The sequence below is a fragment of the Crocodylus porosus genome, unplaced genomic scaffold (assembly GCF_001723895.1).
Source record: "Crocodylus porosus isolate Cpor-Errol unplaced genomic scaffold, CroPor_comp1, whole genome shotgun sequence".
Lineage (NCBI taxonomy): Eukaryota > Metazoa > Chordata > Crocodylia > Crocodylidae > Crocodylus > Crocodylus porosus.
Window position 1 is genome coordinate 64,372,310 of NW_017728943.1, and position 18,326 is coordinate 64,390,635.

Genomic DNA, 18,326 nt, shown 5'->3' on the forward strand with positions numbered 1-18,326 from the left:
ACCACTGTTCCTCACATCTCATGGTCTGTACAAAGGTCAGAGACAGGGTAATGCTGGGATGGCTTCAGCCATTTTTCCTCAGTGTCACTAGGTGTGTACACGAGACACTTTACTGAGCAGTAGACTAATCTACTCTGTCGTAAAGCATCACTACATACCCAAGCACAGGAGCTACTAAGCAGTAGATTAGGCTATTGCACAGTTTTCTACTATCTGTAAATACAGGTAGTAGATTTACTGCACAGTAGCTACTGCACAGTACTGCACAGTTAGCTACCTGACTGGAAGCAAATTTCTCCTGGGCACCCTGGGCAGCAGCAGGCAGGAGAACAATCCCCTCCCCTGGGAGCTTCCTGCTGCCAGGGCTGACTCCAGTTGCAGAACTCAGTGGAGACAATGTCTCCTTGCCCCTGCAGCAGGCAGCTCCTGGCCCCAGCTCTGTGACTCCAGCCAGGGCTGAGACATTGTTCCCTACCCTGGCAGCTGCCTGCTGCTGGGGCAGGCTCCACAATCAAAGCCACGGGCAGGGAACAATCTTCCAGCCCCCACTCCAATCTCAGAGCTGGGGCTGGGAGCTGCCTACTGTGGGGGCAGTGCATATAGTCCCAGTCTGGTTCTGCAATCAAAGTGGGGATTGAGCAGCAGGCAGCTGCCTGGGGCAGTGGTCCAGGGTAGGAAGCAGGTGCCCTAAAGGAGGGACAGCTTCCTGCACCCTCAGAGCCCAGACCTGATACCAGTGCCCTCCTGCCAGCCTGGAGCTGGCACCTAGGGAGTCTAGAGCTCCCCCTGGCTGCCATATAGTAACAGAGTAGGGCAGGAGTATCCCTGTCCTGAACTTCTGGTGGGAGCAAATTTGCTCCTGATGGGTGCACATGTAGATGTGCACTGAAAGAAAGCTAACTGTGCAGTATTTTATGGCACAGTAAGCTTTCTGAGCATTAATTACACATGTAGACATACCCACTGTATAATTGGAGGGGGTACTAGCCAAAGCACAAATGATAGAGAATGATTTCATCCCCCCAAAACAATGTTGTAATAGGCATTTTCTGCCTCTCATTGCTTCTTTGAAACTCTGAACTAACCTCAACATAGAGCTGAGGTTTCAGAGCTGTGCCTAAATCACACAATCTAGCTTGTGGTTTTTACATTTACTAAGACTTAAAAATTATGCTGAAACATGCTTGGCAGTTTTAAGCCCAAGCTTCTTACAATTTATGACTGCTTTGTATATTTTATCATGACAATAACTTTAACTAAGTGCTAACTGAATTCTTGGTAGAATGTGCTAGATATGGACATACAGGGTTAAATCCCACTTCACCTTCATGTACCTAGGTGAACTTATGTAGCTGTATAATGGCAATTTTGACATTTACACACCATTTAGATTCCATTTTCACCTCTGGCAGAAAAGGGTCTCCCTGGGCGTGTCTACATGAGATGTTTACTGCAGAACTGCCTAAGTAGGTCCACAGTAAACATCTCAGCATCTATATGTACAGCCCTATTAGGCCACACTAATAAAATCCACTGTAAGTTAGTACTTGTAAATAAAGGTATTATCCTGCAACAGGTCTTTTAGTATGCAGCAATGCACATGCAGATGCTGACTGGGGCATAAGGCTGCTTCAATCCGGGGGCTGCCTGCTGACTAACTCTACATCGGAGCACCCTTATGCCCCAGCCAGCCCCTCTGCAGCATGTAGAGACTAGTTGGAGCAGCCCTGGGCTGGCAGATTGATCCCTTAGGCCTTGTGCCAGCCAGGGCTGCTCCTACCTGGCTCAATGTGCTGCAGTTCCAGGTACATGTGCAAACATGGTACCCAGCAGCAATAAACTCTGGTGCATTATGCACTGGAGAGTATTGCTGCACATTAATAGCATGTGGAGATGCACCCCCTGTATGCACACCTGCTGGAAGTAAAATGGAGGAGTAAGGTTGCAGGGGAACACCTCAGCTTCTAACCCAATAGCAGAGTGGCTAAGACATTTGCCAATTACTACCAAAAATGCCACTTTCAGGGGAAAGTGGAACACCGCACAGATTTCCATAGGCTTGAAAAGTGGCCCCATAAGAGTTGCAAGGACTAGGCTCAGGTGCCATTGGTGGGTAATGCCACCAATGGGGAGGTGATAAGTATACCCGGCATTCCTAAATTGTAACAGGTAAGCTAGGATGTTAAGTATCAGCTGGAGAAGAATGCCTGAAGTAGCACCACTTGGAAAACTCATGCCACTAATCCAGGTAAATTTGACTGGTGGAATTCTTGCTCCTGTGGATGTTTCTACATAGAACATCCCTGCACTACCTCTGACAGCTATCCAGCATTTAGGCTTTGAGGTGGACAGGGCAGAGATCCAGAGGCATACCCCCTTTGGTCCTGAGTGAGCAGGTCCAACAACAGGGATGATTTTTTTAAGAAGTCCCAGGTCAGGAAAAAGACACATAAGGCCAGAATGGTAAAGAAAGCCCTAGTACTAAATGTGATCTAGGGACCTGGGTGGCAGCACAAGGCAGCGTGTGTATAGAGAGCACAGGCAATTGAAATATAAAATGATATAGCAAATTTTGATGAAGAATGAGTGCTCAGCTTAAATGAAAAGTACATCACAAATGCAGAGCAGCAAAGTGCTTTATCATAGCCAGACAACTAAGAGGAACTGAGGAGCAAGAAATGAGCACTATTTCTTTATCCCCTTGAGGCATGTGGGCCACAGGGTACTGCTAAAATAAATGGTCTCTGGGTCAAAGGCTCAAGGGATGACCTACCCACCTGTGAGAATGTGCATGTACAAACTTACTTGAAAGAAAACTTTTAGTTCATGACAATACAGGATTCTTCCATCTAGAATTAGAGATAAAACTGAGCTCTTCCTCTGCAGAATTTTGAGAAAGGTCTGATTCAGATCTGTCTTTGCTGCCTCTAATATATGTAAGTACTTTGTCCTGTTTACTCCTGAATGAGTTTTCCATATTATTTCTTGTGGAAACTTGACTCAAAATGTTATAACTTGGTGGTTACAACTCAAAGTAGCAAAGTAGCTTTTTCTTTTCCCAAATATTTTTCAAGGTCATACTTTATGTGAACTATCACCTATAATTCTCCATTGGCATTAATGATTTAAGACTCCCTCTGTTTCATTTAGTATCTGTGATTTAGGTTGCCCCAGATTAATTTAGTTTGTCATCTTGTGTTCAGATATTTAGCATCTCGATTTGAGCATCTTTGTTTTAGCATCTTTGAGTCCTTTTATATTATTTCTCTGTCCACCCCATTGTTCATAAAACCTCCCCAAGCTATGAATTTAATTAACCCTCTGTTTCTCTCTCTCTCAAAATTAATGAAGATGTCAAATGCTACTTGGCCTTGCTCCTCTTCCCTGCTTGCTATCTTCTGGTTCCTTTCTACATTACTAATAAATCCGTACTCAGTCTTCTTTTGTCATTTACATTTGACACCAGAAGCATCTATAAGATTATGTTGTCTTTCTCTATCCTCTGGGTCCCTAATATCATGCTTGATTCTATCAAACCAGCTAACATTAGTATTACTGACTTCAATCTATACTACATTAACTAAAAATTCTTCAGGCTTCTTAAGGTACTCCTCTGTTTTTTCTTTTCATGCTTATTTTGTGACACCACTGGCTGATTATAACCTGTTTACCTGAGAACTGAATAGCCTAAAACACATTCTTCCTCCATTTGTGTTTTCAAGCTATGGTGTGGACCCTGATGGTACCTCCCTTTGGGATTTGATTTCACCTTCTGTTTTGTCAAACTTTTAATTTCTCAATGAAGCCCTGTTTCCTTCTTACCTGGAATGAAAACTGTGAAAATTTCATGCATATAGAGGCTTTTCAGCAGCTAGAAAACCATTTCACATCTTTGTGATTAGTCAAAGAATCAGCCTTGGATTCTCCAGTAAGTATTTTATATTCCATATTATACTTTTACTTTCAGTGTTCTCTTTGTGACTCTCAAATGGGAACACCTGCTCTACAAGCTTCATAGAAGTTGTATGATGGTCACTTAATTTCCAGTTGTAACGTGTTTTGAGACCCTCAGCTGGAAAATGCATTGTATGTACAAAGTATAATTAGCAATATCTCTTCTAGCCCATTTTAACTCCCTCAGGAACTCCCCTGTCATACGCTATGTTCCCTGAGCCTCAGCACCTCCACTCTCTTTTTAAAAATGACCTAAGTCCTTTCAGTTCATACAGTCTCAAGTTTGCGTATGTAACTTCCAAAAAATCTTTGGTCACCTCTAAAACACAGACACTTTTTAGCTAGTAGTACCAATTGATATACTCAGTGCTATTATTATGTAGCTCTATGACATCCTCTGGAGCCAAATGTAAATTGAAAAATAGCATTTTTTTGGCAGCACTCTAAAGATAGTCATCAGTTGCTATTTGCATTGGTATTAAGCCGAAAGACTTTGCATTATCTATCCATAAAATAAAACGCGTTCAAGTAATGTTAAAATTATGTCACAGATTCAGAAAATAAAAACGCAAAAGAAAGTAATAGTGGCTAAAGGTTATTATTATCTCATCCTCTTATATATAGATGTGGATGGTGTAATGTTGCACGATGAGCTAAGATCCTTGATGTAATTGAACACACTGTTCCAATTTCTTGAGCAGATCTGAGATTTTACCCAACAGAAGGTCATAACATAAGGACAATGCTACCTCAAGGGTCACAGCAGTATCAGTAGTGATGGTATGGACTGTTTGTCCTTAATTACTGCCAACTCACATAATACCCATACTGCACCACCCATACTGCACCATGCTTTAGCATTTCCAAAAGGTGGTGATGATGGAGTGGAGGGGGAGTGAGGTCACCAGTGCCTTGCCTCACCCCCACCCCCGGCTCCTTGGAGGTAACAGCAGTGGTGCGGGACAGTGGAGAGCAGGGTTGAGATGCCACAGGGGGTCTAAGCCACCAGTGCTGGCCTCAGCCTACCCCTCCCCCTTTCTGTCGTCACCACCTGCAGGGCCAGCCACAGCAGTGGGGAAGGGAGAAATAGGCCTGCGCACACTCCTTCCCTCCCCCAGCTGCCGTGGTGGAGAACAGAGGAGTGGTCCTGGACCCTAACCAGGAGGGGGGAGCAGGCCTGGGTCCAGCATGGACACTGGGGAGAGAAGCAGGCCCACCATGGTGTGGAGGGCAGAACTTAGATCTGGGGCAATGTGGCGGTGGTGAGGGGAGGAGAGAGGAGGGGAGGGGAGGGGAGGAGCAGGCCCAAGCTTGTGTCTGATGTGGGGGGTATGGGGGAGGATCGGGCTTGGGGGGGTGGAGAAGCTGGCCTGCCATGGCAGTGAGGGGAGGGGAGGAGTGGGCCCAGGCCTGACATGGTGTGGGGGGAAGAGAACCAAGCCCATGCTGGGGGAGAAGTGGGCCCACCATGGTGGGGGGGAGCAGCGGGCCCAGCCTGACACGGCAGCATCCTCCACACCTCAGGCCCAGGCCCACTCCTCCACCACCCTCCCCTCACCCCCTGTCAGCTCTGATCCTGCTCCTCCTGTTGTCCTGCAGCCACTAGGTCAGCCTGGGCCTGCTGCTACCCCTGTCACAGCAGGCCAGCTTCTCCCCAACCTTGGACCCAGTCTTCCCCCACATTGGCCCCGGACACACTCCTTTCCTCCCCCCACCACTGTGATGGGGAGAGGGGGAGCAGGCCCAGACCCCAAGCAGCAGGAGGTATAGGGGGAATGGGCCTGGATTGCGTGGGGCACAGGGCTCTATCCTTATGCACTCCCCACTCGTGTCATTTTTGATGGGCAATTGGCTAGTTTCCTAATAATGTCAGAGCTATGTTTGATTAGTTATTGACCACACATTTATGGTGCTTGTTGCTGCTGTAAATAAAAGTACGGAGTTGTATTAACACTTTCATTCAATTCCTTTATAGGTATTAAACTGTATACTATGACTATTATATTTGTTCTTTATTGTTCACATTAAAGAGTTTTTGCTTAGTGAAATAATTAGCCTATATCCTACTATTTTAACTAAAACATTTTACTCTATGAGTCTCTATTTTATTTTTTCACTTCAAGATCCAACTAATGATAGCAGGAGATTTCAACTGGCATTATTACATAACTCCATAGACTATGAGTGCCTTCAGCATTGGCATTTAGTTTACACCAGCTGATGAGGCCAGTTAGAATGAAGTCCATCAGAAATTTGAGTACAGCACTGAAGACAGAAACATGATGTTCATTCAACTGGTTGATGCTCCTTTGGAGATTTCAAGAGTGAATGGGTTCATGGACTACACATTGATGGAGACATGCAAGAAGAAACCAGAATGGACTCATTTACACTAGAAACACCAGCACAGCAGAATGCTATGACTGAAACAGAATGTTGTGTTGCCTTACAAGGCAATCCAGGATATGACATACACTATGAACTGTGCAAACAGATGTCTTTCTAGTGTCTTTCTGCATTCAACCACCACATCCTTGTTCAATGTTGATTACAAACACAGGTGCATCAGAGTAAATACTGAAGGGGCAACAGATGAATGCCACCTCAAACAGCCCTATTAAAATTAGTTGAAAAAGAGGTTTACAAGATCCAACAAGAGCAACACAAGCTAATTGATATGTCTGAAATAAGGGCCTGGTCTAAAGCTCATAGGAGGCAGTGGGATCCTTGTCATTGGCTACATGGGTCTTCAGGACCTAAATGGCTGTATTCCTGGCCCTCTGGTTGTGTATGGACTTTAGATGGTGACTCATATGGAGCGTAAGGTCATTCCTCTTATTACTTTCCTGGGACTGGAGTTTTGATTTGCTGGGGAGCAGGTGAGAAACTGTGTTTCATGTTCTTACTTTGTAGACAAGGAACAATAATAAAGGCATCAAACTAATTCTATCAAATGTCAATCACCCCTATGCACAAGGAAAAAGGTTACTAATATACAATGCTAGTTCTCCAATGTATTTATATATAAAGGGCTTGATTCTTCTCTCTCCTAATACATATTGATGGAATTACATCAGAATAAAACTGATGAGAGGGGAGAAGCTAGCTCAGTACTTCTTGCATACAGTACAAAAACAGAATATTTTTCACTCTTACCACTGCCTGCAAAACAAAGTGCACGTGCCACAAATTTCTCTTCCAAAGTATTTATATGTACAGTCCTTCTCACTAGTTTATAGTCAGATTTGGGTACTTATGTGGTTCAAAGGAACATAATATAATGCTGCCAATATATTCTAAGAGTCATTTGCATTTCAAAAACCTGATGAACAGACCTGCTTTTAGAAAAACATTCAAACTCCAAATGGTGATAATGATGGTCCCTGAGTATAGTGGAACTATACTAAAAGGAATAAGGAGCATTTCTACCTTTCTTTTCTATTATGCAGCATTTAGTACTATAACATGACTAGAGACATTAACAGTGATATACTTTATACTGTACTTTTTGATACACTTTGTACTGCATTTTTTTCAAGGTGTGCCTATTCCACTTGCTGCACACTCACTGTATCTTGTCCCTATTAAACATGCTGGAATTCTGAATAAATTATAAAAGAACGAGGTGGTTATGAAATGGATTTAGTGGCTTCAATGCAATAATTACCTAAAGGACAACAGTCCCATCACAAAAAACACCCACAACAATTAACACTAACAGCTGCCTTTTTGGCAGTCTCAAGAGAAAGGCTAGGGATAGAATGGCCTTGCATCGTTGCTAGAAGACATGATCTTTCCAAGTTAAGGCCAAACCACCATGGTGAATTAGACTGGTGTTGCTATACCACAGCTGTTAAGTGGAAAAATTAAAAGCTCCAACTGGCAAGGTGGCCAATTCGGTAACTCACAGGTGGTGAATTCACACACAGTGCTCAGTTTTTAAGTCATGCATTTATTTTACTGAAGCCTTTATTGTTAAGGATTGCTGCTGAGGTGGTTGCACTTTACGTTGCAAAATGTTGGGTCACACACAAATTAGGCACATGTGTAAAGGATTATCTGAGGACTTAAAGAATTTGGGAAATGTTATTTTTCTTTGGACAGAATGAAGACTTGATAGAGAATTTTGGCCTGGCTGCTCTAGAATAGGACACTGTGGAAAAATTAAAGAAACAGCAATGTCACAACATATGACCTGCTTCATATATTCATAGAGCAAGTTAGCCAGAGGGGTAGAAAGGCACTTGGGAACTTGTTCTGCCAGCACTTACCAGCAAGGGGAGTTGGAGAGCTGCTGGTAGGGACTGTCATTCCCTCTGCTTTCACCCTCCCATTGCTTGCTTCTGTTAATGAGAAGGGATATCTAAACTCACCAGATGGGCTCCCACCCATCTGGCTCCTGTGTTGTCTACAAAGGTCAGGGGAGCTGCTCCCCTGACCTTTGTAGACAACACAGGAGAATCTGAGCAACATGTGAGGGGGAGGCACAGCAAGGCTCATACACCTTATGAAATGCTTTTGTGTATGTGCTTTTCCTCTCCCCATCTTGTTACCCTGTCATTCCCCAGCTTTCCAAACAAGTTCCCTCCCACTCTCTGAACTTCCTATTGGGTGCAAGTAAAGAATGTCATCTGGAATGTCTGTTTGCACTCCAGCTTTCACAGGGAAGAGCTGCTAACACTTCCATAAAGAAGCAGCCTTTAAGGGTGGTTGAGGCAAAAAGAGCATCAGGTGTCACATGAGAGTCATGAGTCACAGAATCATAGAAAATTAGGGCTGGAAGGGACCTCAGGAGGTCATCTAATCCAAACCCCTGCTCAAGGCAGGACCATCCCCAACTAGATCATCCCAGCCAAAGTTTTGTCTAGTCAGGTCTTAAAAACCTCCAATGTTTGATATTCCACCACCTCTCCAGGTAATCTGGTCCAGTGTTTTGCTACCTTCCAAGCAAAAAAAATTCTTTCTAATATCTAACCTGAACTTCCCTTGCTACAACTTGAGACCATTGATCCTTGTTCTGTCATCTGCCACCACTGAGAATAGTCTAGCTCCAACCTCTTTCAAACTCCAGTTCAGGTAGCTGTAGGCTGTTATTAAATCCCCTCTCAGTCTCCAGTCTCCTTTTCTCGACTAAATAAGCCAAGTTCCCTTAGGCTTTCCTCATAAGTCATGTCCCCCAGCCCCCACTCCACTGGACTCTCTCAAATTTGTTCACATCCTTTCTGTAGTGGAAGGCCCTAAACTGAACACAGTACTCCAATGTTGCCTCATCAGAGCTGAATAGAGGGGGATAATCACTTCCTTTGAACTACTGGCAACACACCTACCAATGCAACACAGTATGCCATTAGCCTTCTTTGTAACAAGGGCACACTGTTGGCTTATATTCTGCTTATTGTCCACTGTAACCCCCAGGTCCCATTCTGCAAAGCTGCTGCCCAGCCAGTCAGCCCCCAGCCTGTACTGATACATGGGATTCTTCCATCCTAAATGCAGGACTTTGCACATGTCCTTCCTGAACCTCATGAGATTTCTTTTGGCCCAATCCTCCAATTTGTCTAAGCCACCCTGAATCCTAGCCCTACCCTCCAGCATGCCTACTACTCCCCCTAGCTTGGTGTCATCTGCAAACTTGCTGAGGGTGCACTCTATGCCATCTTCCAGCTCATTGATGAAGACACTGAACAAAACCAGTCCCAGGACCGCCCCCTGGGGCACTCCACTAGATACCAGCTGCCAACTAGACATTGAGTCATTGATTACTACACTCTGAGTCTGATGCTCCAGCTGATTTTCTATCCACTTAACAGTTCATTCATCCAGCCTGTACTTCCTTAGCTTACCTGGGAAAATGTTGTGGGAGACCTTATCAAAAGCCTTGCTAAAATCAAGGTACACCACACCCACCAGTCTCCTCACATCCACAAAACTAGGCACCTCGTCATAGACGGCAATCAAGTTGGTCAGACATAACTTGCCTCTGGTGAATCCACGCTGACTGATTCTTATCACCTTCATCTCTAAGTGCTTAGAAATGGATTCCTTGAAGCTCTGCTTCATGATTTTTCCAGGGACTGAGGTGAAGCTGACTGGTCTGTAGTTTTCCTTTTACCCTTTCTTAAATATGGGCACTATGTTTGGCCTTTTCCAATAATTAGGGACCTCTCCTGATCATGAGTTTTCAAAGATGATGGCTAGTATCTCTGTAACCTCATTAGTCAACTCCTTCAGTAACCTTGGGTGTATCCCATCTAGCCCCAGGGACTTGTATATGCCCAGGTTTTCTAAACAATCCTTTACTTGTTCTTTCACCACTGTTGGCTGCTCACCTTCTTCCCAAACTATGCTGCCTGGTGCAGTAGTCTGGGAGCTGATCCTACTTGTGAAGACTGAGGTAAAAAGGGCATTGCATATTTCAGCCTTTTCAGTATCATCTGGTACTAGGTTGCCTCCCCCATTCAATAAGGAACCCACACTTTCCCTGATTTTCCTCTTGTTGCTGACATACTAGTAGAAACCTTTCTTGTTACCCTTCATGTCCCTTGCTAGCTGAAACTTCAGTTGTGCTTTGTCCCCCTGGTTTCATCCTTGCATGCCCAAGCAATACTCCTATACTGTGAAGGCATTAAGCACTTCAGCCTTTTCTGCATCCTGTGTCACAAGATTGTCTCCCCCGTTCAGTAAGGGACCCACACTTTCCCTGATCTTCCTCTTACTACTAACATACTTATAGAAATTCTTTGTGTTACCCTTCATATCCCTTGCTAGCTGCAACTCCAATTATGATTTGGCCTTCCTGACTTCATCCCTGCAAGCTCAAGAAATGCTTTTGTACTTCTCCCTATTTATTTGTCCAAATTTCCACTTCTTATAAGCTTCCCGTTTGTGAGTTAGTTTATTGAAGAGTTCCCTACTAAGCCAAGCTGGTCTACTATCATACTTGCTAGTCTTCCTGTGCATCTGGATGGTTTGTTTCTGCACTCCCGGTAAGGCTTCTCTAAAGTTTAGCTGGCTGTGTTGGACTCTTCTCTCTCTCAGACTGGCTTCCAAGGAGATTCTGCCCATCAGTTCCCTGGACAAGTCAAAGTCTGCTTTTCTGAAGTCCAGGGTCTGTGCTTTTCTGCTCTCCATCATTTCTTTCCTCAGGATCTTGAACTCAATCATCCTGTGGTTGCTGCTGCCCAAGTTGCCATCCATTCCCCACCAATTCTTCCCTGTTCATGAGCAGCAGGTCAAGAAAAGTATAGACCCTAGTTGGCTGCACCAGCACTTGCACCAGGAAGTTGTCCCCAACACTCTCCAAAAACTTCCTGGATTGCCTGTGCACTGCTATATTGCTCTCACAGCAGATGTCAGGGTGATTGAAGTCCCCCATGAGAACTTGTGATTGGGAAACTTCCGCTAGCTGTTTGAACAAAGCCTCATCCACCACTTCCTCCTGGTCTGGTGGCCTATAGCAGACCCACACCACAACATCACCATTGTTTCTCTCCCCTCTAACCTTAATCCAGAGACATTCAACAGTCCTATCTCCACTTTCATACTGAAGCGCTGAACAATCCTATGGCTTTTTTACATAAAGTGAAACTACTCCTCTACTTCCTTGCCTGTCCACCCTGAACAGTTTGTCTCTATCCATGACAGTGCTCCAGTCCTGTGAGCTATCCTACCAAGTCTCTGTTATTTCAATCACATCATAGTTCTGTAACTGTGGAAGGACTCTGTCCCAAAGAAAGTCCCATTGCAGGAGGCAGGGGGAGGTGAGGGAGAGAGCAATTCATCCTGGGATGCTGGAGGACCTCGCCAAACACTATCACATTAATCACTATCAAATTCAAAGACAATACCAGCAAACTGCAAAGATACATTTTATAAGTAACATCTTTGTGACTGGATCACCATTTTTGCAGCTCATTGACATGATAAATATTGTGACCATGTAGCAGGTTACAATTTATCGTGTGATTAACACATTAATTACAAGATAAATTCATGCCTGCCATGGGCCTCAGAGTTCTAATTGTTCTTTTTTATGGCTTTCCCTGAAAATGTGTCTATTGTTGTGATGCTTCTCTTTCAAAGGAACTGTACAGTAGTAACACATGTATGTTTGCAGGAGGTTATTCATCTTGTTGGGTTTTTTCCCCCCTCCATTCCTCTTTACCATCACCTGTAAATGTTATGACTCATGCATAATGGTAAATAAATTTATTTGAATTCTCCTGGTCACTGTGGGTGCTTTGCTCTGGTTTTCCGGCACAGAAACAGTAATCCCCATAGAAAGGGAATCCTCCTATGGCATTACCAACTCTAAGGCTGCTCCTATCCTAACCCAGAGTCTAAGGGTGTAGCCAAGCAAAAATGACCATACAGCATTCTTCCACGTGCACAGTGGCCCAGATCTACCGAGATGCTTAGTAGGTGCCTAAATGCTTTTGTAGATTCCAGTCTTAGGGGCTACTGGAAGACAATTAATATATTCTGTAATAATTCTGCAAATCAGAACAAATACTGGGTTGGGACCAGTATCCACAAATGGGCATATAAGCAGCAGGGATTTAAAATCAAGTCACCTACAGGAATGGTTTGATAACTTTCTTTGCATCTGCTTACTTAATTGTGGGGCTCCAATCCCATCCAAATTTTTTACCACTATATCTACAGTACCTGGCTCAGTGAGACACATCATTTTGTAGTCCCGGATATGACCAAGGACCAAATAATAAGTAAAAAAAATAACAAATAATACTCTCTCTCCTCAAGTGTCATATGAAGATAACATCTTAGAAGACAGTTATGGAGCTAAACTTGTTAATGGTTCTGAAATGCTTATATAATACAATGATGACCACCATAGCAAAACAATAAAAAATTTCTAAAATTTCCAAATGAAGTTGTCTTTATATTTTCCTGCCAAAACTGTTAAAACTGAGCAAAGAATAAAAGAAAAAATAAAGAATATTAATGAAAAAATAAACTTATAATATTCTTGTTATAATATAGAGTAACACTGATAAAGATAGAAACATACATTATTCCCATGCCAGATTTTATTAAAGGTTTACAATGTATGCATTTCTTTAACACAAAAAAAATTGCATTTCCATTTCCCACCAAACTTCTACTCATAACTTAGTAGTACAGATTCACAAATAGCAAGTGTATAATACTTCACTGAAGATAACCTAAAGCTGCACTGTGTGACTAGGAATAATGTATGTTTTAATCTGATTCCCTCAAATAATTCACTTTCTTAATTACTGTCTCATCTGACAGTGCACCTTATGAATACAGACTGTTGGTGTTAGTCACCAAACATGTGATGGTGTTGTTGACAAATAGGGACATTATTTCATTACATTAAATCTTACCTTCAAACCAAGGGTTTTCCACCTCATTTGTCAATAAAAACCATTTACAGACTCCTACTATCTGACTACACTATTGATCCAACTCCTAAACAGCAACTAATATGAAGATTAATCTGCAAATGACCATAATTTTAAAATATTTCTGATAAATCATGATAGGTCCTGTTCAGAGTTGCTCATCATTGTCATGTAAACAACCACCCACTTGTAGCTGAATCTAAATGGATTTTCTGCAAAGCAAAATCAAGTCATTCAATCAAGGAAGAATTTGAAAGGCACCTAATCATCCCAATAAACCAATATTTGCCATGCAGATTATGATGAATGATAACATGTACACAATAAAGCTCTATAAGTTTCATGATCTTCCACATCATTTTTTTTCCAAACAGATATATGTGTTCATGTCATCACAAATCAGTGTCCACCTAGAAACTTCAGTTTGGTTTCTGCATTCATATTTTGACCATATAGGCCACATCTACATGCAACGCTGACTGTGCAGTCATTACCGTGCAGTCATTTAGTACTTGTGTATGCAAATACTGAAAGACTGCACAATAACCAGAGTTACTGTGCAGTGGCATTGCCAAATGGCTTTTAGGTGACAATGACTGCACAGTAGCTCATTACTACTGCGCAGTAGTGTCACACCACACTTTGTGCCACAAAATGCTACTGCACGGTAGTAATGAGCTACTGCACAGTTAGCACCTTGTGTAGACGTGGCCATAGAAAACATTATTATGAGAACTTAGATCAACTTATGCATCAAAAAGCACAGAATCTTCCCTCATGAGCTAATAAATAATCTCCATTAGCAATCTGCAATAAAAGAGTTATGATGCAGAGTTGAACCATTCTGAATATATCTTTAAAAGGATACTACTACAAATGAACACTAACAAGTTCATGGCAATATTTCTTCTGATTGGAAAAAATCATGGTATGGGATCCTTTTCTCTACTTTCCCAGATACCGTTGATATAGCCTGCAGTCTTTCTTCCTAGATCTATGACATTATACTTGGCTGTTAAATATATGTGATTTACAAGTACCTTAGACTCTGGATGATAGCACAGGTCTCCACAGATATTTTCATATATCTCACATTCCAGCGAGATGCATGATTTACTGCTTTGGCTTGCTGATAACTGATGGGATGAGCTGCATGGCTGCCATTCTTTACGTAAAAGATCATACCCTAGTATAATGCCATTTGGCTGTCCTGGTGATGTCCAGTCAATCTGAAGAGATCTACAATAAATAGAATAATATCAACTGAAACAATTAATCAACCCTACTGTAGTTAAATTTTTTTGACATTCACATTAACTTAGATGCCTCTAAACATTTATTTTATACATTGCTATAGGGATCAAATATTTGAAGTGTCCAACCTCCTCTAACTTGACAAAGAATAGCGACTTTAATAGCTGACAGAGCTGTATACTTGCTGCCAAGGTAGCAAATGTTGGTTTTGCTTAGGAATATGAGTTCTCTTCCGTGGACCACAGAAAAAACAAAGCCTCATCTTGGATTTGAGTACTAGTCCAGAGTAGGCCGCTGCAGCTCTGACTCTAACCATGGCTCTGGCTCCAGCCTGGGTCTGGATCTGGAGCTGTTGCCAAACCTGCTGCCTGGAGTCAACATCCCTGGAGCCAGCAACAGCTTTAGTGAGTCTTGGCCTTGGGCCAGTAGCATGGTTTAGAGATTGAACAGCAGTGCAGGTCTGGTGTCAGCAGGATTGGGTGGCAGCACATGTCAGGGACTGGGTGCAGTGTGGGTCCTGAGGCAGATGGCAGCACAAGCCAAAGATCAGACAGCAATGTAGGTCTTGGGCTGGGCAATAACATAGGTCCAAGGGTGGACAGAGGCACAAGTCTATGTATGGGCAGTGGTGTGGGTCAGGGATCAGGCAAAGGGACAGAGGTGGAAAGTGGTCAGGAGGGTAAGCACAGGGGGAAATTTGCAGTGGGGGACAAATGGCAGGGAAGCAATGGCACCTAAGAAGAACAGTGGGCATGTAGCAGAAGGGCAAAGTGTAGGGTTCAGGTGGCTTCCTTCCTTACCATCTGGCCCCCTCCACACTGCTTTCCCTGCCACTTGTCCCCCTTGGCACTGCTTTCTCTACTGCAGAGGTTGGGGAACAAATTTAAGATGATCTTCCAATAATTATATTCTATACATGGAAAATTTTTAAAAATTCATAATTGTCTAAGTCTAGAATCACACTATAATATTGCAGAGTAATCTTAATTCAAAGTCATCTTGGATTTGAGTATATAAAGTAAAAGTCTATGAGCCACACACATACCCTACACCCTTCATTCATCTAAATGGTATTCAGGTAGCTGTGTAACAGCAGTGCTTGACATTTATGAACTATTTGTTCCTGTGGCAAGATAAGATTGACCTGTGCACATATCTGCCAGAAATAAAATGGAGAAGGAGGAAGAGCAGGAGGAGGAGTAGGACCATCCCACCTTTGAGCCTAATAGGCAGAATACTTTCCCAGGGAGCATAAGATCCAGGGTCCAGGCCCTCCTTCACCTAGACAGGGGTGGAGTGAGAGGGTCTGCAGGGAACTTAGACACAGCTATTCATCTTCTCTTTCCTAGGAAAGTGATCTTATTACCAAGACACAGGCTAAGCATGATCCAGAACACCCTCCAGCTCTTGCAGCTGACTCACTGAAGCCTGCATTTGATATCCATTGAATAAAATGGATAAACAGCATAGTTTCTGTTCCTCTGGGAGAAGAGGTACAAGCTAGAACAGCGGAGGGCAAAATGGTGGATCTGGCTGGCAGCAAGACTCCATTTCTCAGCAGCCCATGCCCACATGGCTGGAGCCAGTCTCCATCGAGACCACAGTCACAGCTGCATTGTGATAGTGCAAGGCTGGGGTTGCCATGGGGACCAACCCCAGCTGTGCTGGCAGGGCATGCAGCAGGACAAGGTAGGGGTCTGGTCCAGAGCCACTGGGATCTTGCAGTGGGGGCATTTTGGTCCACAGCTGCAAGGCAGCGAATCATGGCTCTTCCCTGACTCCTTGCAGTGGTGACAGCCTGGTCTTGAGCCAGTGCAGAGCCGCGATCTGCTGCTTGCGCACCCCTGCCTGGAGTATGCAAGCTGCAGATAGCAACTCTGCCCTGGCCCTGAACGAACCTGCCCCTGCCACAAGATCCCAGTGCTCCAAAGCAGCCCCCTGCCCTGCTGTGTGCCCTGCCAGCATGGCTGGGGCCAGTCTCTGTGGCAACTCCAGCCTTACGTTATCACAGCACAGCTGTGGCTTAGGTCTCCATGGAGACTGGCCCCAGCCATGCGGGCAGGGGCTGCTGGTAAATGGAGTCCATTGCTGACCAGATCCAGCCCACAAGCCAGAATTGGCCCACTCCTGGGCTAGAACCTAGGATCCTCTCTCTCCCAAGGAACTGTACCATCTCACTGGATCACCTTCCACCAGGTTTGTTCTCTGCCTCCTGGCTGCCCAATGCCCAGTACAGGAGGTCTTTCATATCTCTACCTTTCATGAGTATATAGAATATTACAGCACTGAGGTAGCAGCACCATTGGACACCACATTCTAAATTACTCTTCCCAGTTATTAATACCTTTCAACAAAATAATTCCTTTTGGTATGAAATATTCCCATTGGCCTAAAATTTCTTCTGATTGGGCGTAGTTCAATGGCAATTTTTTTTTCAAATGTTCAGATGCAGACAAGCGTGAAAAAGTATACTTTTAGGTGCTTTAGAAAAATTGTTCGGTTTAATCTTTTTGATGGTCACATAATACACACCAGTAGATTTTTAAGACTTCAAAGTTGGTGTGGGCTCAATAAGCAATTGCCCTTCTCCCAAGTGTGAACACTGAACATAAAGCTGGATGTGGAATAAATGTGTAGGGCACAATAGATTCAAAACTCATGGGTCCTCCATAGGGAATCATCCCTCTAAGGCAGCAGTGGGCAATTATTTCAGTTGGCAGGCCAATTAACGGGTTTTGGTGAGCTGTCAAAGGCTGCACACATTAAATATTTCAGAAGATTTCATTTTAACAAATTACAGGTAAAATGCAAATTATATGCTCAAAATCAAACATTACTATGACATATATTAATTTTTTTTAAATTGTCCTGATTTATGGGTTTTTTTTAAATAATATATATAGATGCAATTGCATAATAATTCAAAATAAAGTGTTACCTTGTATATTGTGTGTATGTGTGGGAGGGGATGTATATGGGAGTGGGGGGAAGTGTAGAGGGGGAGGATGTGGGTTAAATGTGCAGGGGGGAAATTAATACATGCTAGGTACCAGTAGCAGGCCAGGGATGGCGGGAGGATGGGGGGGCTGGGGAAAATGGGGTGCATGTAGCAGAGTTTGCCTTAGTGGTGCTGTGCAGGTGCATTCTTCCCTCCCATCCAGCCTGTGGCTGTCCTTGTGGCACTCTGCATGGGGCCAAGCCATGCCTACTAACACCCAGGGAAGTCTATGCTGTGTTTCCACCTCCATTTGCCCCACACTTGCCCACAGCACCACCCTGGCCCTGGCCCTAGCCCTGGCCCTAGCCCCAGCCCCAGCATGGTGTGGTATGCACTGGGCAAGAATGGGTGGGACTCGGCCCCATGCAGAGTGCTGTGGGGCTAGATACAATGAACTGGTGGGTTGGATTCATCCTATGGGCCATATTTTGTCTGCCCCTGCTCTATGGCAGCCCAAGTTTTTGTTTAAATTTCTAATAGACCATCTATACTGTGTAATTGGGATATAGTGATAGGTGTGAGAGAGCGATTAAGGAAAAGTTCAGGCTGCTCTGGAATACATTGTTCACTATTAAAAAGTCATGAGTAATGGCTCCACAATATTACACTGTGTAATTATGAACATTCCTCCTATATTTTCAAAGCAAAAGTTTCATAGTTTCTAGGGTCGGAAGGGACCTGAGCAGATCATCTAGTCCGACCCCCTGCCATGGCAGGAAAGAGTACTGGGG

At 43.7% G+C, this 18,326-nt stretch overlaps 1 protein-coding gene across 1 annotated transcript in view; it reads right to left on the reverse strand.

Moving 5' to 3' along the window:
* USH2A (usherin) overlaps nt 1–18,326 on the reverse strand; it is a 652,515-nt gene that overhangs the window by 163,294 nt on the left and 470,895 nt on the right. The window contains exon 47 of the mRNA XM_019549473.1: nt 14,384–14,582. Coding sequence (XP_019405018.1) covers nt 14,384–14,582 — 199 coding nt within the window. The remainder of the gene's footprint in view (nt 1–14,383; nt 14,583–18,326) is intronic.